General features: G+C 36.0%; 1 protein-coding gene across 2 annotated transcripts in view; it reads right to left on the bottom strand.

The window, feature by feature from the left end:
• Nucleotides 1-25,249, bottom strand: part of LOC122569543 — a 48,175-nt gene that overhangs the window by 11,644 nt on the left and 11,282 nt on the right. For both annotated transcript variants that reach the window (XM_043730864.1, XM_043730778.1), the window contains exon 2: nt 9,469-9,686. In XM_043730864.1, the coding sequence (XP_043586799.1) occupies nt 9,469-9,594 (126 nt within the window). In that variant the 5' untranslated portion in view covers nt 9,595-9,686. The remainder of the gene's footprint in view (nt 1-9,468; nt 9,687-25,249) is intronic.

Here is a 25,249-nt window from a genome sequence, read left to right as displayed (position 1 = left end):
GGAAAAAATACTAAGGTGGGATTTGCGTGCACGTCGTGCGTGCTCGAAGGTTAGACACGATCTACGATCTTTCAAGAAAATATGTGAAATTACGCGCGCATCCTGCTTTCCATTGACAGTCACAGAAAATGAATGGATAAATTGTGGCAAGCGAGTGTGTATATTTAATTTTGAAGTTTGTCGATTGATAATCGGAATAAGATAATGGTCAAAATGCTTTGGTATTATCTGGACTGCTTTCATTCGTATTAGCTATCTTTCTTGGCCAGATGCTGAATTTACGTCAGCATGTGAAATTGAAGTATACCTATCACGAGCAAAAACAGTCGGAGGAAATTGTGATATTTTCATATTTATTTCTTATGTTAAGTTTTAAGCATTTAGTCCGTTAAAATAAGATAAATCAGACTTGGACATATATTACTGTTATTTGGTCGGACTTAGATATAGCGTCACTTAACATTCATGAATAATATTCTCTTTTATTGGCTGGAAGTTTATTAGTAGGTTTTGTAGTAATTTAAACTGGTCTTTAATGGGACAAGAAGGACCATTTCGATTTTCTTGCCTTGCGATTAGAATGAACAAAATGATTAACAAATAATAGACAAATTATAGTTGTGGACATAGTAAAATATATTTATATTATGCTATATTATTATGTTATGTATTAATTTCTATCATTGATTGATTTCTTTATAAACATATTTATTTCCTATGAATTTTATATAGAAACATTCTCAAACGTTGTATAGTATGCGTTTATTCGTACTTAATTCTCTTCAGTTAGCGTATATTATTATATTCTTATATAGATTCGTAGAACTCGTAAGAGTTAATAGTTCAATTAACAATTCTCATTTGCAGTTACGTTTTATAGGGGCTGCATGTTATATATTACGCTTTTCTAAATCTTATTACATTAATTAGAGTAACAGGAAGGGGACTTTCATGTTCTTGGAAGAGGAAAATTGTGACAACTTCAAGACTCCTTAATAACCAGCTGGTGTAATTTGTCTTAGGTTGTCAATGTAGGTGCTTACAGCTGTCGTTCGGACAGCCTCGTACGAAGCTGTAAAACATTTCTTCGCCAACGAAGTAAAACACCTTTAGTCGATTATATACGTGTATCTCCTATTGAAGCCATGTAAGTCGAAACAAAATTAATCTTACATATTAGTTTTATAGTATCTGTGTCATTACATTAGCATAGAAATCTGCTAGAAATATATCTAGCATTGCATATAATTATTACAGATGAAGGATATATGGTTATGAAATTCTGTGAAAGAAAAATAAAAACTCAAATATTTCGAAGCGAATTAGCTCCGAATAACAGATTGCAGATTCATCTTGTATTAACATATCCGTACGAAGATAATTAGTACAGAAGTTATTTGTGAAACGAGAGCTTAATTGACGCTATCGATAATTTTCCTTGTTACATGTTAATCCATCTTTCGCACAGATCTTTGCACGTGAACTATATACAAAGCAGAGGGTATGTGTTTCTAGCACATCTCGTTCCTTTTTCTTTCAAACCTTTCCCTTTTCAATTTCATCAAACCTTCGATATAATTTTCCTTTGTCTCGTACCAGTTAGATTTTACAAATGGACCCTGTATCTGTGACATTATTACGTATCATCGATAAAATAATCCAAGATCGTACATTGCAGCCAACTTCCAGGTAAAATGTACGGTTTATTGCACGTACGCAACAATATATTACGTTTCTTCTCCTGTATGGAAAATACTTAAATCCTACGCGTCACCTAATTCCAAAGAGAACGTCTCGCGGTTTCCTAGCCGTTTTCGCTGTTCCCGTATTCGCGACATTACAGTGGAACCATCGGCGAACATGAGAAACGCTAAATAATGCTAATGAACGATCATAGTAAATTGCTTCCATGGTGCTTCGTGAATCGAGGAGGGCTGATTCCCAGATCTATCGAAGAATAACGTAGGAAATCGGCAACTTCCTCTCCATTACGCTCCGTTCGGTCGTCTCGGGAAAAGGGACGCGCGCCATGGAAAAGGAGGTTATTTGCATTTCGCAGGCGGATACTGCCGGTAATACGGACATTGTACTACATGGCATACGAGGTCGGAAAATGGGGCAGATAGCTCGCCCGAAGGCAAACTCGATACGCTTTACTTTCTCGCGTCGATGCTCGAGACTTTCGTAAAAGTCTTGTTCCACAGGCTCACGTAAGAGGAGCGGTCCGTACGTTCGATTGGCGGCTCGGAAAATAACAAGAACGCTATACGTACGTGCAGGGCCACCATAAGTGTGGACATAGCGCGAACCGTGTTTCAACGATCATAGAAAACGAGGTGATATCTCGCAGGTGCAATGGGAGAACGGGTGTGGCCGACAAAATTTCAAACGAGCGTTCTAGGTTCAGCGTCTAGTGACATTTTCATCGACTTTTTCCGATCGGTGAAATTCCTTCGGATAAAGATGGATTTAACGAGCGTGAATTGGCCATTACATTGCTGTTACTGATCGTTCGCACGATACGTTCGTTCGACAATCTGTAAGACGATAGTTACATTTTCTTTGGAAACTCGAGGAGCAAAAGGATGAATAATGAGCGTTTCGATGGAATTTCTATTCGTAGATAGCAGAAGATGTTTAGCCAAATAATTAATCGGATTTTGATTATCTGATGGACGATCTGGTCATAGGATATGACATCGCGTTATTCAACATGTTGCTACGTAGCTAAATAGAAAAATTTGTATTCTCTGTATGGAAATTTTGATAATATTATACCTATGTTACGATAAAATTGTGTATAAAAAATAAGAGGAATTGCTAACACAATTACGTTTAAATTATTGAACAATGTTTTGAGAATCTAGTTGGAGACAAATGCTCTTCTCATTAATGCTAGATATTTCTTACATCACGATGCCAGGAACGAAAGAATTTATCGCCAAAATGTGACGTATTGATTAGAAGTTTGGAAATTACAGATAAACTTATCTACGCGTAAAATAATTTGTAATTTTCAAATCTTGTCGATTATCGATATATATTATTTTGTGAATTCTACAAAACTGAAAAATTGGATAATTCGACGATCGTTACCATTTTCTAGTTATCAATTTTAGTACTGAAATTACCGAAACTCAAAACGTATAAAATGTTTTCTAATTAAAATATTCTCCAGTCATCGACATTTAAATTACTAAAATTTCAGACACGTAAAATACAATACGAATAACAAATACATTCATTAGCAAGATTATTTGGATGTTTCATGCGTCTGGATTACAGATAATCCAAAATGTGTTCTTTTTTAATTACTAAAAATCTTTCACAAAATGTAAGAGAAAAATAAAAAGTGACTGCAACTTTCTTCCCAATTTTAGTGAAATCGAGATTAATTAAGTGGAATACATGAAAAATCATAATTAAATTACAATTAATGTCACATCCCAGTTACCATTTACATACATAAATAGTTACATACATAAATATATATATATTATGATATAATTCAACTGTAATCGCGATTTTTTTACTTAGAAATTTCGAAAGCGAGGCTAACGAAACGTAAAACGAGTAAAAGTGCAGCATGAATTACAAATAAAGTTGCGTTTAAGCCACTCGGTAGACAGTTTTGAAATTCTCCTAACAGACTCTACGTCGAGTCTACTTTGTTGCTAATAATTCCTTCTTCTAATAGGTTCTTACCCCTCTTCTTTCTATCGATATTTCGCGCTGATTGAAAAGAGAAAAGGCTTTTTAAAAGTAATAAAAGAAAGAGTAAGTAATTTATTTGATCGTTCAACGTCGCAACTACTCTCATTTACTGTTTCCTCAGTGATCCAACCTTCGTAATTTCCGCGGCAAACGACGAATGAAAACTATTACCACAGCTACGACCAAGATTATGCTTAATGCTTTTTACACAATTAGTGAGATAAGGTTGATATTACCGGAATAGAAACTTTCTGCAGGCAAATAACGTTAATTGCACCGTAAAGTCATGAAGCTTTCAAATTAGTCGAAGGTCCTCGACCTCCGCATACAACTTTACCTCCACGTCAAATTGAAAAACATCAAATTCTAAATGATTCATAAAAATTTTTCTGGAAATATACGTCGTTGTTGACTGGATCGCTAAACATGTTCTGTGATAAAATTCAGTGAAGCGCATTTTAAGCGATAAATGCCGGATAGAGACATTTACGACGAAGACAGAGTCGCAACATTTTTTTCGTACACTGGTAATTTATTTAGATCCGTAGAAAATCTTTTAACTATATGGAAATAAGTTCGATACTAAGAACGAGAAGTTGTAGATATATCGAAAGGATATTTAATCAACAAGACTGAGAAATTAAGCAGAAAATAAATAACGATCGACTTCTTCCTTCCAAAGAGATAAGGATAAGGAAAAGCAGAAAAATGTGATAGAATTTTCTGGCCAACCTAACGCATGATCGTTTGCTTGGTTTAAGTGGCGAATCGAAGAATCGAATCTATCGAAATGTCAAAGGGAAGGTGAGAATCAAAAGTCGACCACGTATGACATAAAAGGCAGAAGTCCACTTTCCCCCGATGGCCAAGGCTCGAGAGATCAAGATGACCTCAAGAGATGGGCATTTTCTATTCGCGTGACGTCTCCTCCTCCTCCTCCTCCTCTCTCTTTTTACCGCTCGTCGTATCTTTCTCTTTCCCTTTTCGCAAGAACCGGTGCACTCTTCCCGTATCAATTCGTTTCCTTTTCTCTCCCCCGTGTATTGCTCTCGAAATGGATTGCAACTAGTCGTGATTTCAAAAGCGCAGTTCCCTTCTTCTTTTTTTTTTTTTTCTTAAATCTCTTTCCGAAGGCCATATCTCGTTTGCACGCGTGCCACAAGACTAGAACGAAGGGGAACGAGCAAGGAAATTTTGTAACGTCCAACTTAGATTTTAGATGGTCTGTCCAGAACGGAGTTCGAGAAATCGTCTTCTACCTGAGAGATAATCGAACGATCTGCGTTCATATTACTATATTTAGAATGTGACTGGTTTTTCACAATGTGCAGGGGAACAGTGCAATCATTCGATCTTGGTATTAATGCTGCGCATCCTTCGACTAAGAATAGAATTTCGTTTTATAACTTCGAGGAATCGGTCGCAGCTACTGGTCGAGCATAATTTTCATTTGAAACGTTTTTATCTTAATAAGGGATGCGCGAGAAAAATTTACGGCGAGAAATATAGAGAATAAAAGAATTTTATTACCTGTCATTTCTATCAGTAAAGTAAAAAAAGAACGATAATTCTTCGGTTTCAATGATTTCATTTTTGAGAAGGTTAACGAAGAATTGCTACACATCATGGGATGAAACGTTATTAAAAGGCAAATGAGTTCTATTAAGAGGATCTCAATGCTTGCAAACTAAAGAGACTACCAGTCTGAATGACGAGTTAACTCTGGTCAATGAGTTAAAAATTTGTTACATTGCTACGTATTTCAATGCGGTCATAATAGTAGTCTTTAACGACAGTTTTTGCTAAAAGTACACCTTGAACGTAAAAGAAATCCTTAACGTTTGATTGATATTCAGCATTGAACAGTTCTGAATTATTGGAATTGATATTTTAGAGTTGCCGTTGTAAATCATCGACATGATTAATTGTACGAGCATCAGTGCCGAGCGATGTAAGTACCGAAGATTGATTTACGCTATTTGTTCACGCTCGATGCGCAACAGACTAATAGCAAATCCGGAATCAATGGCGAGCAACGAGCGATAGAAAACTGTGCGTTCGAATTCTTACGAGACGTTCGCGAAGCTAGAAATTGCAAAGTCAGCCTGCAAGATCGGAAAAGTACATTCTTACGTCGAGAAATGTATGCACTACTTAACACGTTGTCGATCGGTGAAAACCATCGTTCTGCTTGCGAGTGCCGAGCAAAAAGCCGCACAAATTTAAACGATTAAAAATAACAAAGTATAACGACGCGGATGACTTTTGCAATAGAAATTATTCGAAGATTTTAAAAGTTTACACCACACGAGAACATATTTTCGTTGCGAAGAATATTTACAGCTTAAAATATTTTCTTTCGAGTACGATATTTCGTTTTACTTTTATAACAGCGAGAAATAATGCTGCGGGAAATAATTTGTATATCGAAACGTTTCTGATGGTTTTGTCCGAAATCTAAGTTGAGGAATTCTTCTGTGAAAATGTTACGTTCGTTCGTTCAAATAAAAAGTATAACGGAAGATAAAATCGTCAATTAATTTCAAAGCGAACCAATCGTGGAAAAAATGCTCGATTATCATTGAATTAAAATTCCTCCCTCGAATCATTCTACTTTACACATACAAAAAAAGACAGCGAATGCAATAAATTAGCATAGCGAGTAAACTGCAGACATTAAACTGTTTAAAAATGCACGAAACGTCCGGCAGAAACGTCTAAATTCCTAGATGCTAATGCGATAGCAACCGTAAACTCTAATTACAACGACGAAACGTTCAGTTCACTTTCAAACTCGCGCACCAAATAGCAAAAATCCAGGGTACAGTGCAAACAGTAGAAGAATCGTCTCATCTGGAGCGTTAAGCTACTATGTATGGTTACACGACGGAACACTTATATTACTTTGCAAACGTATCGCAAAGTCACTGACATATTTTCAGTAACAAATTTCTACCGTATTCGGTAAGCTTGTCTATCTATACAACTTTTATATCTATATTTTTCGAACGATTTCCATATTTTATATACTTTTTTTTTTTGTTTAACACGACAAAGAACAAAAAATACTTAACTATAAATAAAACGTCAAATGGATAATAAAATTAAGTCCGCTACAGTGCAGGAATATTAAAATAAGAGTCACTTAACAGACTGACAATTTACAGACGAGCAGCGGGCGTCAAAATATTCTCAATGTACCCACCCATACAGGTGTTATACGCAATCGAAGACAGGTGAATATGGGCGCTATCCCGATAGGATCTTGCAAGCGACACGGGTGCACGCGCATGCACCGGGGTCACGGCGGATGCACCATAGATGCATCATACCCGCTCGCCTCTATGGCAACCAGAGGCTACGGTTACACAATCCTCGTAGCCTGCATACAGACGATACCGCAATTTGCGAAGCGCCTCTTCGCTCGCCAATCTCCTTACGTTCTGCCGTTTCTTCGACGTTTCCTTAACCGGATGCTCGGGCCTGGTCTTTTCATAAGTTCGTGCGCGATGTTTTCACCGATTGACACGAAACGTGGGTGTTGATAACGATCTTCGGCGCACGATCGGTGCACGCGAGCCAATTGATAAGATTCGACGACTTCGTATCACGTATCGTGTTACGTACATCGGTGCGTTCTTAATTGGTAATCGTGAAAGCTCGACTGCTTTCAGAAAGAGAATGTGAGAGTGTAAGCTGGTTCGATCGTTGGCCGGTTTCGTTTATCGACGACGATACTGTGATCGTGGCACGAACGCCAAGTGTTTGCAAATAGATCGTGGCAAGCTCTTGTGAACGAAATTTATCAGAAAATTGTTCCGTTTATTTTTTTATTTCGAATCTTCGAACAATCAGAAATTTGATATATTTCCTTCTGGCATAGAGATATGTAACGGTTAATCTTTGGAAAATATTTTGCAAGGTATTTTCCTCTGACAATGCTATCTAAGTCGTTCGTACCGTTGAAAATTGTTCAATGCATGAAATTTATCTTATTTTAATCATTTGAGAAAACTTGACGCGAGTCACCGATTATCACCGTGATAAAATGTTAAACAGTCAACGTGTTAAACTTATGTCAAATGTGCTAACACGTTATGCATATTCCATGAGCATAAATGTCGTATTTAACGTGTATAAATATCCGCAATCTAAGCATGACGATCATACCTGTGCACATAAAGACTCGTAATACTTCTCTACCAGAAGAAACTTTCTTCTTTGAAAATGCAGGAAGAATTTAGCACCGGATCAACAGACATATCAAGCAATCTGTGCTTAATACGAAAAGAGTATGTACTTCTGGGACGCAATATCTCTAAAGTTCTATCGTAGCATAGTAATGTGGGCCAAACGCAAAACCGGTCGCATGTTACACACGTAAGTCGGTTGCCACTGTACTGGCAACATTTGACAAGAGCGCAGAAAAGTCATTATATACCTATGTATTTAAGGAATACGCATACCGGATTCATTGTACCAACTTCAAAGCGAAAGAAGCACAAAGCTAATAACGCAGATACCGTCTACGTATATCGTAGAAAGAATTTCTAGCGGATATTCTATTCTTAACTCACGGTTAATTTCTTTCGCTGGCTTTTTTGTCGTAATGAAATTTCCGAAATTGCGGGATCGAATTTCGTCCCGTGGTCCTGTTTTGTTCGATATTTCGTCGTTGAACATAGGGACTGAGTGCGAGACACGAGATAGCGCGTACTCGAGTTCAACTGCGCGCAGAAGACGCAACCAGCGGGTATTCTGTGTCGGTGGCGAGGTCAGGTTTTGAGATAAAACCAGAACCAGCCTTTGTGTAATAGCTGGACGAATTAAGTCGCGTACTAAGTACGCCAGTTCTCTTACATCATCGGAAGAGCTGGTTTGTCCTTGCCAAGATGTTTCGCGTTTCAGGCTTTCGATATGAATTTATCCCGAAGCAAACGTAAACGCACTCTGCCAGTTTCAATAGTAACACGAGTAGAAAAAGTTACCTAATGAATTAAACATCCTATAAATAATGTCATCAGCTATTCATCGTTACGTTGATTTACTGTCTTATAATGAGCTTTTTCCGATGCAACGACAAGAGCAGTCTATGTATAGAAGTAACACGAAGAAAAACTGAATGACACGCGAGACGAGCTGTAGAAACTTGCATATGTACATGCTGCTATTGCATATATCCTATATCGTTACATAAGTGGCTGGTCACGAATTGTAATTATCAGCCGGCTTGTGCGAACTTTCTCTGTACGGTTTTTATCAGAATGAACACGGCCTTAGTCCCGTTCTCAGCTAATAAATTCGAGGCGCACTATGTACATACAATTATGTACGGACGTACACGTATGTGTACACTATTCTTGAACGTACAGCTTGATTTTCGATGTGATTTACGTAAGTGGCTTTGAGTAAACTGAATTGTTAAGCGAAAATCGGTATGTTTTTTAAAAACTGACGTGCCACTGACTCTCTAAAAAGCAACTTAAGTATAGGATTGAGATAACCACGATTGCGATCTGTAGATTAGACATGTTTATACATTTGGAGGAAATTTGAGGGCACAAAAATGTATAAAAACGCGATATGTACGAAAGCACGGTAATATACATAAAATACACAGAAACGTGCAAATACGCGTAAAATACACATAATACACGAAAATGTATGAAATGTTCAAATGTTCATTTATCATAAGAAGAGAATGTAGCGAATTTCTATTTGGATTCCACTGCGCTAAATGATATTACAACTTACCTTTCCGGGAGTAGGTGAGACCGATGTTGGGTTTAACCCCTGCTGTAAATGATACATTTTCGGGGTGAGCACAGATGGAGGTGCGCCGAGGCTACCCGGGGCGACAGCCACGCTCGTCATGGTCATTTCCTACAATGGACCCAGTCCTCGGCTTCTTCGAACCACCTGTCCGCGGCCTTCTGCGATCTACGTAATTGTTCATCCTCGTACCGTGACCGCTGGAACATATACGCCTGCAGCTTAAGTCAAGTTTTCCTTTATTCCTGAACTTTATGTCGGCAAAGCGGATAAAGCATTGTGAAAGTAAATTAAGGAGCAAATGGAAATTATAAAACACCAGCGCAACATTTTGTAAGCGTTTAACGAGCTTCTACCTGACTTAATAAAATACAATACGACAAAAGAATAAATAGATAAATAATTTTAAACAAATTAGAATGATCATGTTCGAACACGCGTATGAAAGAAATTATTAATTAACGATCTGTACGTTCGTATGGTGATCGTTCGAAAGTAGAGGAAAGCAACTGCAAATTCCCCAAAACCTCACACGGACTCTGAAACTTTATCTCGAAATTCTGTATTTCCATGTTATACTGATGTCTCCCAGGAAATTGTCGTGAATATCCAAGTGCAACGCCGACGAATGAAGCGCGAAGTTGAAAAGACGTGTCTTTTTGCGCGCGTTGCCACGGGTATAAAATCACACCGAAATGGCGATTTGTTAAGCAATCATTTCGATCGTATTACGACACTTCACAATGGTACCGCGTAATTTCACTCTCGCCAGGAGATCGCAATTGCACAATTTTCGTCGCGCCAGACGAGACATTCGGGCGGACCTAGAAAGCGTCTAGGAAATGCTAATTTACCAGAGTTACTGGTCTTGCTGTTACGTGCACGAGGCCCCCACGAATATAGTTGTCGACTCGACAATCTGGTACAATGAATCGAGGATTACATAGTATAAAATTACAATTCCAATAAACGTACGTATAAGTACGTAATTTCTTCTTTAAGTTTCCTTATTCATATTTTTTACAATTTTATACCATTGTGACAATTTAATTATCTTAATTATTTCGTATTTGTTACCTGTACATATATCGATGGTAAAATTTCTTAATATTTTTCTCAATGAGAAACTTTTCTAACGTAGATCCGAGTTTTGGTACTCTAAAAGGAAAAAAAGAAAATAGAAAAAAGGAAGAAGAAAGAAGGAGTTAGACAATAAAGTATTAATTAGAATTCACCATACGAGAAAAATTCGCGTTTGGAATTTCTAATATAATAGATCCGGAAAGGAAAGGAAAGAATTTGAAACTTTTACAATGTAGGTTGACACACCTCTCTTACCGTCAGCGGTGTAACTATACTCTCGATACTGTTACTTCGTACTGGTGAGATTCATTATGATGCACCGGCATGTCGCTGACTGATTTTTTTTTAAGAATCATCGTGACACGCATTTCATTTCGTTGATCTCATTGCCGATACCTATTCGCATGAATTTATCTTACTAACCTTCATTTCATATACGCCAAGTTCTTATGTTTTAAAAGGATAGCAACATATTAATATAATTCCAAGAATAAAAATCTATCTTTGGGAAAGGAAAAAGAATATATCGAAATTTCGTTACAGAAAATCTAAAGCTCTTTGTAATTGATCGAGTATTAATGATTTGCTGTGTTTCTCTCTATCTCTATGCGTCATTTAATATAGTGAAACTAACAATTTTTGCTTCACACACAAAATGAGGTCTCAAAGGTAAAAATTCTTCATTTGAGATCAATATCTCTATTCTTAAACAATAAATCTCCCATTGTAGATCAATATCTTGCGACCAAGATAGTTATAGGTAGGAACAAGTGAAAAGTAATAAGAGAAAATTGACTGCCGGCACACGACTGTATCCGAGAAAACAAAAGACAGGGACCTCGATGGTATTTTATTTTCGTAAGTATCCATTAAACCAAAGAGAATATGATCTGGTTAGGTGGTAAACTGACCCGATAACGGTTCTCCAGAGAAACGGTTATCGACACGCAAAGACAGAGAAAACGTAAAAATAGATGTAAAAGAATGGCAAGGAGAATTGGATAAAAAAAGTGAAAATGTCGCGGATGAAAGAGCAGCAGATAAAAATACTTTTTTATCTGTTATGGAAATGATCATATCGAGTCTTAACGTATCTAGTTTTAATAAATTTTAAATCTACAATTACAAAATGAATATATCGTATATTCAATTTATGCCTTAGTCTTATCTTCTATTTATCTCCTGTACCTTGTAATGCGCAACAATCCAATACTAATTATAAATTCCGAACGTTGAAGAGAATTTTGTAAATGCCAGGTTAATTTCGTAGCTACTTCCGTTTCCGGATACAGCTTAGTAGAAAAGCAGCAACGGAAATACAAAAATATCAACCAATTCCTCCTTTCACACAGGTTCTTACCAATAAAATTACATATCTAATAGTTTCTTTGTTCCTGCGAAATAAATTGCCATCTCGAAAAAGAATATTCAAGAGTTCGTTTTTGCATTTCTGTTTAACATATCACTTTCACTGTTAGTGAAAACACTTTCGGTATCGGTACATGTTGCAGCAATTTCAAACGAATTTAATCACTTAGAACGAGTTGAATTTGAAATCTCACAATTTGCTAACGTTAATTTAATAAATTCCTCGTGTTATTCCATTGTGGAATCCTCAATGGGAATGGAATGACTCTAATGTTTCCCACAAGAATGCCACTATGCTCGTGGAGGGAGAACGGGCACAAACCGCAACTAACGCAAAATAATTTCTGTCTTAATGGCCAATTTTGCCACATTTGCTCGTCGGAAAAAGCGTGTGGGCGAGGCGTAGCCACAGACGTATCGATTTCGTAAGAACTGGAGAAATCAGCGGCTGTTTTACGGCTCACCTAGCCGAAACAGTTGAAGATGTTAAAACAATCAAAGAAGATAACCGGTTCGATTCAGAAACTGGCGATTCCTGCTTTTTTTTTCGTTGAAAAAGGAAAGGAAAGAGAAAAGTAAGAAAAGATTGTCGAGAAGCACGAAGAGCATAGCGTAAACGTCATTTATCTTCGTTTCCACGCAAAGCGTTTGCATCCTGCTAATCGCATTTTTATCGCTCTCATTCTTTTTAATGATAGCGCGAAAAATGCTTAATTAACTTCTCATCTAGAAGAACTTCTTTCTCAGTAGAAACTGCCGGATTAGCATCGCATCGTGTGAGAAATCGCTTATTAATTTCACAGATATATTTTATCCGTGGCATTTCCTACGTACATATTATAAAAATATCGCTATAGTCTTCAAATTCCGTACGATATCGTAAATTCTTATCGATCTACAAACGAGTAAATGTGTATTATTAATTGTTTTAATAAATCGTTTTTCGACGGTGAATGAGGTAACGCGATCGACGCAACATTCCATGTAAGTACAAATATTTAGTATATCACGATTGTCAGGGATTATAATGCTTTTGTGTACTAGCAGAATTAACAACGAGGAAGTGAATTGAATAAATTCTGCACACTCGTTAATTTCAACATGTGCTCCAAGATATCTTCATATACACACGTATATCTGTATGCCATCAAATTGCCATTAAAAACGAGAAAAAATAGAAACGAGGAAAGCATTGATTTTGCATTTTTAAACTTATTAGAAATCACAATCTTTCTTTTTAAAACACTTATTATAAAATAATTATTTACAAGCAGATACTTGTAATACTACTAAGAATTATTATGTTTCATGTTTATTTCTTACGACCGGCAATCTAATGCGCGAACGATTCGTTTGTATTAAATGCATAACATTTTAGGTATCAAAGTAAATTGTCAGGCATTGAGAATCTTTTACATAAAAATCAAAGTATTTCGTGATACTTTTACACGTGCGGCGATTCTCGCTGTTCTAAATGCGCACTTGACGATCGAATTTACAAACCCGCGTAAAAAGATGTGTTTTCTGCTACATTTTGCTTCACTATATATCGAATATTCTAAAGAATACCACTAACAAACAAAAATTGGAATCAAACGGAATTGGAACTAACTGATCAAATATTAACAGTTACTTGTTTAGTAAAATTTAATTATCAGAGAAACAAAATTCTAAAAAGTTAACGTTAAATTATCCTTTTTCTGAAGAATTTAACTTCAAATTTAATTCAGTTTCACGGAAAATAATTAACTATGTTTCTCAAGCATATGACTCAACATATTCTTCAACTTTTTTTTATTCTTTAATATTCCACGTCGACAAAAAAGTTAAAATGTCATCTTCGACATACGTAAGCATGCTTCTTTATTTCGCTGAAAGGGGGAACGTAAGATTCCGTAGGTACGCGGAGAAACCATCCCGATAACCTCCACAACTTTCTTACCTCCACAATCGATCGAGGTGCAAATATAATTTTGTTTTTCTCTCGCTTTTACCTCGATACTGAAAGGCTTGGCCAGGAAAGAAACGAACGAGTTCCTTCGTGAAACTCAAGCCGTTCTCGGGTCCAGTAGAAGACAGGCGAAGTTGTTACGCGAACCTGGCCACCTTCCGTCTGCTCCTGCATCTACAGCACCGTGCAAAAGACTTAAAACATTTACTTTTACTAAGTCCTATGGCAACAATTAAACGTATTTTTGGAAAACAAATCCCATAAACCTATCATAGAAACTACTATTAATTTTCCAGTTAAATAGTTTTTAAAGAAATAATAATTAATAATAAAATTAAAATAATATCAAATATACTTCTGTTCGTTCATAAAACCAGAACGTTTCTATTTTGTAGATGGTCTAAAATTGTTGTCTGGTGCTGTATATGCATTCTATCTGGCTTCCAGTATTTGTGCAAGTATATATATACTTACTTACTTGGGTGGACAGACTTTCCTCGCTCCATGAAAGTTGATTCTCTTTGGGCGTGAGTCGCGTGTGGGGTTCACAACTACAATTCTCGAGTGAATGGTATAAATTGAACTCGAAAGAGTCCAAGCCGATCGACACTTTGCACGCCTACCTTTCCCCCAAACTATTTCACGGATACATCGTACATTCAGCGTACAAGCAAAGTCAGCTAAATGCTATGATTTTATGCACGAATTCCCTGCAACGCTGATATCCAATTAATTTAAACATACGTGCAATTCTCCTTCCCAGTTCGACTACAGCAATTTCAAAATATTGCTCGAAATTTGTTCAAACACTTGTACCTTAACGTACGTAACAAGAATTTTGATGGATATAAAAGAAAAATATTTCAAGTGGAACGAACAGCAACTGTTCCGTATTTCGCGTGATACTTGTCGTTTCGGATTACATATCCCATGTAATACTACGTTACACTCTTACGTTATCGCTGGCTTGAGTCTCTAATGTATATGCAATACCGTAAGGCAAGATATTTTTTTTCAGTAACTGAATAGACCAGGGACATTGCCACGGACATTCTTCGCTGTGTAAGTGACGAATGCAATCTGTGAAGCGATTATGAAAAAAGAAACGAACAACTGTACAATGTAGAAGCGCAGCTTCGCACACGACCTTCCGTTGTTGAATAAGAGAACACTAAGCCCGTTAGTTGCTCCAAGAGAAATAACATGCACGAGATGTTATGGGAAAGAAGAAAAAATGTTAAATGCCTATAGTTCTCGCCACGAGAAATAAAAAGTATTTGTTTTAAACAGGTTCTGAAATCGATACCTTCGATGTAAAATGTAATTTGGTATATTCGTGTGTAGGAGAGTATTCTTCGCTCGTCCATAGAAAGTGATGTAATTAAATTAAAATAACGTGTGGGAAATCCATGTTCTGTCGGATGATGTGAAACAATTTATGATTCTTAAACGCGAATATTAAGTATCTTCAGACGGAAAGAGGACATTTTTAATGCGTATTGCGAAAGCGGGAATAGAATTTCGTGCGTGGCACTGTAATCTTACGTTGATATTAATAATAAATAACTAAATTACAGATACTTGCGTAATTTCATATTTTTGTAGACGTGACTAAGGAAACGAAGAACCTCGATAAACTGTTTCACCTACCGAATAGTATAACAAGCGACTATCTATTTAAAGATCTATTTACACATATGTGTAGTACAATTGTGTAGAAAATTTATTGGTATTATATATCATAGGTAGCGGAAAATCAATCAGCAGCGAATAAGTGAAAGAATCTTAAGAATGAGAATGCCGCTGCAGGGCAAACACAAGTGTTTCGATAATATAATTTGTATCAAGTATTCACGCGATATATACGTTATCCAATATCGGATTCGGTTTCGAAATAGCGCAGATGCACGAACAATCGATGCATCTGAATTCAAACGCTTCTTCATCTCGAAACGTTTCCTAACCTCTAAAGTATTCGAGTAAGTAGTTACGCGTGTTGGTCTATGATCCCTATTCAATGGAGAAATACGTACACAAGGTTTGGTTAAATTATGTAAGCCCTCTGACGTTCTTATTGACCCGCATATATGTACTAGGAAGGTAAAATTTCTTCGCATCCAAGCATATAATGTAACCTAACCTACTCCCACCTACGATGTAGGTAGACGGCTTTCTTCGCTTCAAGAAAGTAGCCTCACTTCGGGCGTGCATCGCGGATATATACGCGCAAACATTTTACGCAAGTTCGATCTCTCCTTTCTTCCCTTTCCTCTCTATTCCTTTCACAGCCGCTCGCGGCCTTTCTTCGCGTCCTCTCTTTAAAATACATTTCCATACATACCAGCGATCGGTCAGTTGCGTTTCGATAACGTACAAAGACTATGTGGCAAATATACGACAAGCCCAATTTTCTCCAGTTTCTATTTCTATCGTATTTATTCTTGGAGGACAAAAGAGAGTAGATACTTCTTCAATTCTCTGATTGTCGTAGCTCAGATCGCATGATGCAATTTGACGAAATTTCTTAAGTATCGTTTTTATTGAAACGAAACAAGTTTCGGAGATTTAAATATCTCGTTTGTTATTTTTATTGGCGGTTAATTTAACGTCCTTCGTAAATTTTAACGAACAGCGATAAAAATGAACGAGCTAATAGAAAGATGCGTTCGTACGATATGCAAGGGAGTCGTCGATGTGGATAGACTTGATAAAACCATATATCACGAAGGAAATCGCGTCTAAAGAATATCAAGAATTTATAATATTAATGGCAACCTAAAGATATCATTTTTCTGTAAACTGATCGAGTAAATTACGAAAATTATCATATACAGAGTGGTTGATTTTATTTCCTATATACGAATTGCTGGTTAACTGCTTGTTGGATAAAGATACGTTCAGACAAGAATTTAATGATCTCAAGGGGGACATAATCTGGCGTAATTACTTTTTCTATAAATAGACGCGTAAAGGTCGTACGAAGGTGACATACATTCCCTTAAATGAAATCATATGATTTTTAATGCATGATCCATCTTGACATTTTCCATAAAAAATTATTAGCCTATTCATGTCGAAAAGACGTCAGTATCGCGGATATTTGAACTTTTATTTTGTAACATCTATCGTGTAAAATACAAGGGAACACGTAAGGTACGATATTGTATTTGTTTCCCTTGTTTCTTTATGCAATAAGTTTTACAAAATAAAAGTTAAAATACCTACTAGACGAATAGTTTTTTGACACGAATGGAGATACTAATTTTTTATAGAGAATGTCAAAGCAGATCGTCTGGTGAATTAAAAATGACATTATTCCATTTAAGAAAATGCGTATCACCCTCGTATGACCTCTACGCGTCTATTTACAGAAAATCTAATTACACTTAGTTAAATCCCCCTCGAAACCATTCAATTCCTGTCTGAACATATATCTCATACAGCACCAGTAATTCGCATTTACAAATTAAAACCAGACATTTTGTATATTTATATGCTTATACAATATCACACGTACTTTATATTAAACAGTTAACTGCGTTCGACGTCTATACACGTCAATCCAAGATTTTATTTCGGTGCAGTCATTGTTTCATTTTAACTGCACATCCCGTAAGGTATTTTTGAAACTAAACTTCGCAATTAACAAGTTAATCGATACAATGTTACGATATTAATTAATACGAAGTAAGGTAGATTGTATCACAATTCATATTGCAAGGACGTTATGGTTTTGAACGTTCATGTCACGATCGCAATGAGGTATGGCGTCTTCCGATAAATTAGCGTTAATTTCTGTTTATATGTTCGCGGTATAGGCTTTCATTGGCGTCCAATAGAAATAAATTAATGAGTTCCCGAAGCCGGATTTCCTCCTTACGCATGAGATAACATCGGATTAAACCTCGGTTGATCGATTTCCATTTCTCCTTCGCGTCAACGCTCGTGACTTGCTCGTTTCGATTCGGCCGGAGATCGAAATTGCCTGCCGGCATTTATTGTAAATTAATCTCGGACAAACTCCACGATTACAAATTACTATGCATTTCCACGTAATGCTTCAATGCAGCACACTGTTCGCTGTAAAACGCTTCGAGGAGGAAGACGCTCGCGAGGGGGCAGAATCACTTCTGTATTACAAAATATCATTACATGGTGGCATGAGCGCAAGTTATGAGTTTCGTTTATAAATTTCCTCGTAGCGGTATCTCATTTATTCGCGCAATCGCTCGCACTGTGCTGAATGTGCAATTTTTGCCTTTCCTACGTATATTATTTACGTATTTATATACATCAACGTCCATAAATATGCCAGGACATGTTTGGAAGAATGAGATAAACCCGGCAAATTATTGCGAAATTATTAAAATTCTTTTGAAATTCATTACCATCTTTGGATCTTTGGACCGTATTGTAATAAAAATCACATTCTTATTCTTATTTCTCATAATTATTCTTAGTAATATTAAGTGTTCTCTCCCTTTAAATCTGTCGTATTCCTGGTTTCCACTGTCTTGATCAATTTTGCGCACTGTATCATTACATTTTCTTGTATTTTCTACGTATATCGTTATTTAATTCTATGTAAATGATACAAGTTAGATCGAGATTTTTGGCTATTGAATTTTGTCTACATCTTTTCCAATAGGATTTCAATTAAAAGAGGTAATTAAAAAAAAGTAAAAGACTGTAGTTGACAAATAAGGCGCATGCATACGTTAGATACTATATGTTAAGACAATTTTTTTTATATTCATATATCGCCTGTGTATTTTACACATGTTCTGTTTCTTTCAATGTATTCTTCGCACTGTAAATAAACTATAATTATAACAGCAGAACCGTACAAGAAAATTGCATCAAAGTTACTTTCAAACGAAAGAAAGAAGAACATCGCGCGGTGCTGCTACGTCCATTAAGGCATTTGTACATTGCAAATGCAAAGCACAACGTAACGTAAAGCGATACTTTTACGGTATTCGTAAACATTTGCAAATAGCCGAACGGGAAATGTGTAAACGAAATCCTGTTTAATCAACTATGTATGTATGCTTCGTGCTTATTAAGTCTGGATTATTCGTTTGGATTATTTGCATATTGATTGATAATTCTCATAAAAGAAATTACCACCATTTATAACTAGATATTTTTCCCTGTTGACAACAATCTTTAGGTTTTTGTACAGTTGTACACGAAGGGACATAAATTAGACATATCGATAAAAAACATATAGTTTCATCGTTCAAGGTAAACTACTGTTGCATTTCTGTAGGAATTGCAATTCAATTCCTCTGCTAGCAATAAAAATAGAAGAAAATGTGATCAAGAGTAATATCTTCGATATTTCTGAGTTGATCTTTTATTGCGTAAAATATCTTGTACAATATCACACACTATATAAAATACAGTTATTTATCCGATGAAATGTAAATGTAACGTAATCGTATAGCAGAAAAGAAAGACGCATATTTTATACGTTCTAAATTTAAATGCTGTCCTGTCTCTCTGCTTTCTTTTTCTCAAATAAACACAGTTTGCGCATACGTGTACACGCACATATCGATGTCTTTTACACCATGAGATAGCTACACAGCCATCGAACAAACTCAGTCATGCTCCGTTTACTTCGGGTCAACAAGGAGGCCACCATATGTAAGTAGAACTGTCTGTTTCTTACGTGGCGTGCACACTATATTTGCTTTTCTATAACTTCATTTAATAAATAATTCCATTTAACGCTTCGTTGTGGCATACCTTTCTGCAAGAAAAAAGACTGCAAGTGTCTTGTCTATTATATATTCGTGCGATAAAAATGAATATGCACGTTTAAACGTGCAATTCTTTTTACAGCGTGCTGCTTGTTGTGGATTTGTTTCATGGTATACATTATATACATACATATTTTGTATGTATTGTATGTTTGTATATATGATATTTGTGATCTATACTTTGAAATAGTTCATTTGAAAATATACATTGAAATAATTTTTGTCTTTATTTCATGAATTTAATGCGATGCACGAGATATTTTGAAAGGTATGTATATCTACGTATATAATAAATAATGGAAGAAGAAAAGAAGAATTTTCTTAACATATTAATTACCTCCAAACAAAGAAAAATGGAATAAAATATTATCAATGAAGTTCAGCGTTAGACCACGCTAAAAAGGAAGTTGTTCTTCATGTTAGTCACGCGTTTGACGTATATATATTCATCAGTGATATGTGAAGATCTTACACGAATGTCTAGCAATCGGAAAGTAAAGACAATGGCCTCCGCTCGTGCACTGCTCTCTTCCGGAGACAGGGTTAACAGCCTTTGCTACTAGTTCATCCTTTTATGATCATACACGCGTATTCTATTCGATATGCACAAATAGCGGAAAGCACGTTTGTTCAGTAGAGCAAAATTTTAAATAACGTAGTTCATCGTAGTTCACCGTGTCTACGTGCGTTCTGATACACGCGATACTCTTTGTTACATGTTCATTCACAAAAGAATTACGTTTACAGTTAGACCTGGAATAGTTAACGTTTATTAACTAGATGGCAAAGTTATTAATCTAAATTTAACTGAAATCTACATTCAAAGTGGAGCGAAAAGTGAATGACCTCTTAATTAATCCTTATCGTTTTTATCTCTATAGATTAATATCTTAAGGTTACAACTTTTTTAAGACTTTTTAGCAAATTACCAAGAAGCCAGTGGATAGCAACGCAACAAGTAGTCAAGGGGAATAGCGTTTAGATAAAAACATTAAACGAAGATTTCTAACCGTTTGCGATCGGACGACGATACGTTTGCAGTTCAACCGTAATCATCGTGCAACATTTTATACCGCGTTATCGAGAATTTTTTTCCAATTACAAAACATGCAACTAGTTGCGAAAAGAATTTATGTTGGTAAATACTTAAACGAATAGAGCATCTTTTTGCTCTTGTTCTGTTACACTACACATAAATTAGCGTCAACTTACGTACAATTGCGTTATCATTTTCTAGATAATAGATATATATATAGGTTTTACAGAATGTGAAATATAAAAGTAGAGACATCATCGTATGTGAAGTAGAAGTAGAAGTACATGTGAATATTATATCGTCCGAAAAGTTTCTTTCGTTTCATAAGGTAATAGTGGATGCACAAAATTTTCCGTTTTAAATAATTTTATCGAATTACGTATGATCCATTTTGTTCTATGAAGATCAAGATCACAACGTTCGACAGATTAGGTTTCATGTTTGTATAAAGATGCGTTGTTGTAAAAGACGTGTCTGTAAAAGAAAGACACTTTTCGGACAACCTAATATAAAGGATTGAATAACGAAAAACCGATCGTAAGACTAAGAATACCAAAATAAAGGGAAAGGAGAAAAGCAAAAGCAATTACATATAAAAGAGATAGTATTTGATATAACAACAAGTTGGCCAAACATTCGCTAAAATGAACGCCGTTCAAGGCCTACAAAGTTCCCGATACCTTATTGAGCGGTACAGTTACTTAAGTAGGCGATCTTCTAATCATTCTGACCTCTATAAACAGACAATGGTAAACCAGCCATGATTCACAAGCAAACCAGTTCAGAATCAGAAATTCCTTTGCAAAGATATACCTATATATATAAGAAATAGGCAAAGCTAGCAATGAACAATATTCCATATAATAACCTTAACAATTGTTACAGCATATGCAGCTAATAACATTGCTTTCGCGTGTGATTGTCGCGTCGAGCAGGCTAGCCAGTCGTAAAAGGTAAAGCGGGAGAATTTGCGACTAAGAGAGGGAGAGAGAGAGACGGAGATAGAGACAGGAAGAAAGTCGATGTTTCCTTTCTCGATAGCGAGAATTCAAACCGGTCGCCCATCGCGTTTCCAAGTTTTTGCTTGCAAGCATTCGCCGTGACCAACGGTTCATCGACGAACACGAGGCTAAACGGGTCATCTCCATTTGTCTTCACCTCGTAGCTTTTAAATTCGTCCGTAGGTCTCGGATAGAAGTCGTTTCTCTCCGGTATGACGATAATTACCAGCGACAAAGTCGTTCGAACAGCAACGAATTTGTTGCAGGATTTTTACCCATGAATCTATGGGGCTCCTCTTTTTATCTAAGTCGATAAATCCTTCGAAGGAAACTAAAATCGATGGTAGTGAAATCCTAGGAAATCTGTTAGCACCGTTTAACGAGGAGCAATAAATCTGACTGAGCAAGTCGAGGAATATTTTTTTGGTCGTGCAGCTAGACTTTCTGGAAATGAATACAGCGAATGTGTGAGTAACGTTCGAAGACGGAGGAAATATATTCTTCTTTTGAATGGAGTGTGTAGGAACTTAACGTTTTATTTTTTATTCGTTATCCAATGATATATGTTAACAGGTAATTACGATATACCTACTTTGATATACGTGTTACTCAACGAAATTCGTTTAAAAGTTTTTCCCATCGTTTAAAACTAGCTGAGATTCGAAGCTTCGCGAACAACATTTCTGTTTTAATTCCACTGTTCGTAAAAAGATCCGCTCGATTGCCATTAGACTCAATTCCGATCGGTAGCACATCCAGACCAGTGTTAATTACCTAACTTGATAGATGAAAGAAACGCGATGCAACTTCGTCTTACGGGACTTCTCCATCTCGTATTTTCGTAGAAACGAAACGTGTGTGTGTGTGTGTGTGTTTGTTTCAACACGAACATGTAAAAGTTTTCTTCTCTACAGTTAACTTCGAACAATCATACGCTTGAACGATTAAATCCATTGAAAATATTAATCGAATTATTATCTTAAATCGCAATGTTATTTCGAAACTGACTATTAACAAATTAATTATAACCAAACTATTGCCTCTGTATTCCTTTTCGTGAGTAGGCTAGCCACGCGAACACCACCGTGGCATTCGACTATTTACTTGCCCATTGACACACTTCGCAGGTGTGGCGTAATGTGGACTTGACGTACGCTCCAACTGCTGCATCGATTTCACGGTATTTCAAACTTCAATATGAAATTCATAAGATCGCGCGAAGGAGGGGCGAGATGTTCCATTAGCATCAAACGAATGCTATATTCGGATAAAAATGATGGCTGAGGAATGAGTTTCGAGCGTTCGTGTAATAATTCTGCATGGTGTAAATCTAATTGGAAGCAGTGAATAATCGGTGTAGTGCAGCTTATTTTTCGTACGTATATAAGCCAATAAATGTACATTTAGCGATATGAAATGCATTCTCGAGTATATATATATATCTCCAGATATTACGTACTTTTACAGAGGTGTAATTTAATTAACGACAAATATATGGGTTCTTGTGTCTGGTTTTATATCTTTTACGATATTACGGAGCTCAGATTTTACTGGAAATACAAATAGCTTTCGATAAAAGTACTGATTATCGTGAAAAGTGTACGTTGGATCAAGACATGTAATAAGCAAAATGAGAAAGCAACGTATGAGATGGAGAAAGAGCATCGGTAAAGATAATTGTAGCGAGAAATGGTAAAGAAATAAAAGAAGATTAAAGATAATCGATACGTAACGTGTAAAACAGAAACTCGAGACTGCTTGTTAACTTTTCCATCGCATCTTTCATACTATTCGATGAATCAACGTGTTTTGCTCAAGAATTCGTATATTCTGGAATAATGTATTTCGTAACTTTCAAAGTTTTGTATTCGCATTTATGTGGAATCTACATTATTCATTAACCGATTTGTAAAATCTAAAATCTTGCAATTCCCTCTTTGTAAATTGTCATCCTTGAATCTACTGTTTTAAAGAGAAAGTCGTACATTTGCATTTTTCTTCAACATCGGAATCTTTATTTGCCGAGTAACGTTACCTACCGATTAAATAACCCAATAACATTTATTAAGATTTTCTGAGTGACTAACGGTTGCTGTCGAAAGTCTACGCCAGATCCAAACAGGATCTTCACGATAAAATGGTCCAACAAAGAAATTCACGAGCCACTCTGAACGATTTAAAACAATGAAATATTCTTGAAGCTATGGAATCTCCATAAGTTCTCGAATATTCTTCAAGCAAACCATTAGTCGTGAATTTAGAGAAGTTGTGACGAGTCATTCTCTGTGCTGATACAGATAATTTTGATAATTTTAGCTTTGACTATCTATGTAGTGTAAAAGTTTCTTTCTCCAAAGAAAGTTCCTGAGGAATTACATCCATCGAATGGCTGACACAGGTACAAGGCATGAAAAGAGAAACGATCGCGGATGAAAAACACTTTGATTGATAGGGGAGATTATCTAACTGAAAAAGGTAATAGAAAATGGCAACTAACGATACCAATTAGTCATTGTATTTATACAGATCAATTAAGTTTAATAATATTTTGAATCACTCAAGTCCAAAGAACTGCTATCGCAAATAATTTACGCTTAGTATACTATGGTTGGCATCGAGCATTATCGAGATACACGTTCGTCGAAAGAATTATTCGAATAAAATTTTTAGCTTGCCTGTTACTTACTTTTGTTGCTTTATCTTAAATAAGCTCGTTATTTTATTTTATTTGATTTCACCAGCAAAATATACAGATATTTATCTGCGGTATATGGAGTTTCTACTCCAAAATTTTCGATGCGTTGCTTTAGATACATTCGTTTTCATGCGTCTTAACTTTCCCATTGCTTCGGTGTTTCGCAGCGTTTCAGTATCCAGTTGTTTCCAAGGTGAACATTTTACGGTAATAGATGTATTTCTTATAGAAGAAAGACAGTTATCTATTAGCGTTCCAACGGATGCATTTTCAACTTTGACGCAACCGTGATAACAGTTCGATCATTTTTTTATTCGAACGCGACAAGATGAATAGTTGTCCGATGCGGTGAAACGCGAGGACATCGAAACAAAAGTGGGAACAAGTCAACCTTCGCAACTTTCAAGGAGTGAAGGTTCAGATTAGCGGTATATTAATACCAGATATAATTCTCATTCCTTCGTACACGTATCGTATGCTTAATCCAAACTCGAAAATAAAAGCTTCTCGTGTTCCATGTCACACATACTTTTTGGCTTGTCAAGGTTTAATCATATCGAACAAACATACAGCACAATGTACACCGTTCCATTCCCTTTATGTTTACAGTAATTTACAAAAACAGTGCAATTTTTAATAGAATCTTCCAATTTGTGTTTAAATGCAGGTTAAAGCTGTTTCTGTTTAATACGACAAAAATATGCGCATGATTATGGAAATGTTCTATACAATCGTAATATAATATACATGTACAAATAGAAATAAAAGAGAACGTTGCATTAGCAGAGTACTTTGTACAAGTGAATTGATTGATATCTCGTAAAAAAGTGCCGTTAATCTTTCATTAATAAATAATAAATT

This window comes from Bombus pyrosoma, linkage group LG1 (genome assembly GCF_014825855.1).
Source record: "Bombus pyrosoma isolate SC7728 linkage group LG1, ASM1482585v1, whole genome shotgun sequence".
In the NCBI taxonomy this organism is placed as follows: domain Eukaryota; kingdom Metazoa; phylum Arthropoda; class Insecta; order Hymenoptera; family Apidae; genus Bombus; species Bombus pyrosoma.
The sequence above is the reverse complement of the archived record's forward strand: the minus strand, read 5'-3'. Positions and strand labels throughout refer to the sequence as shown.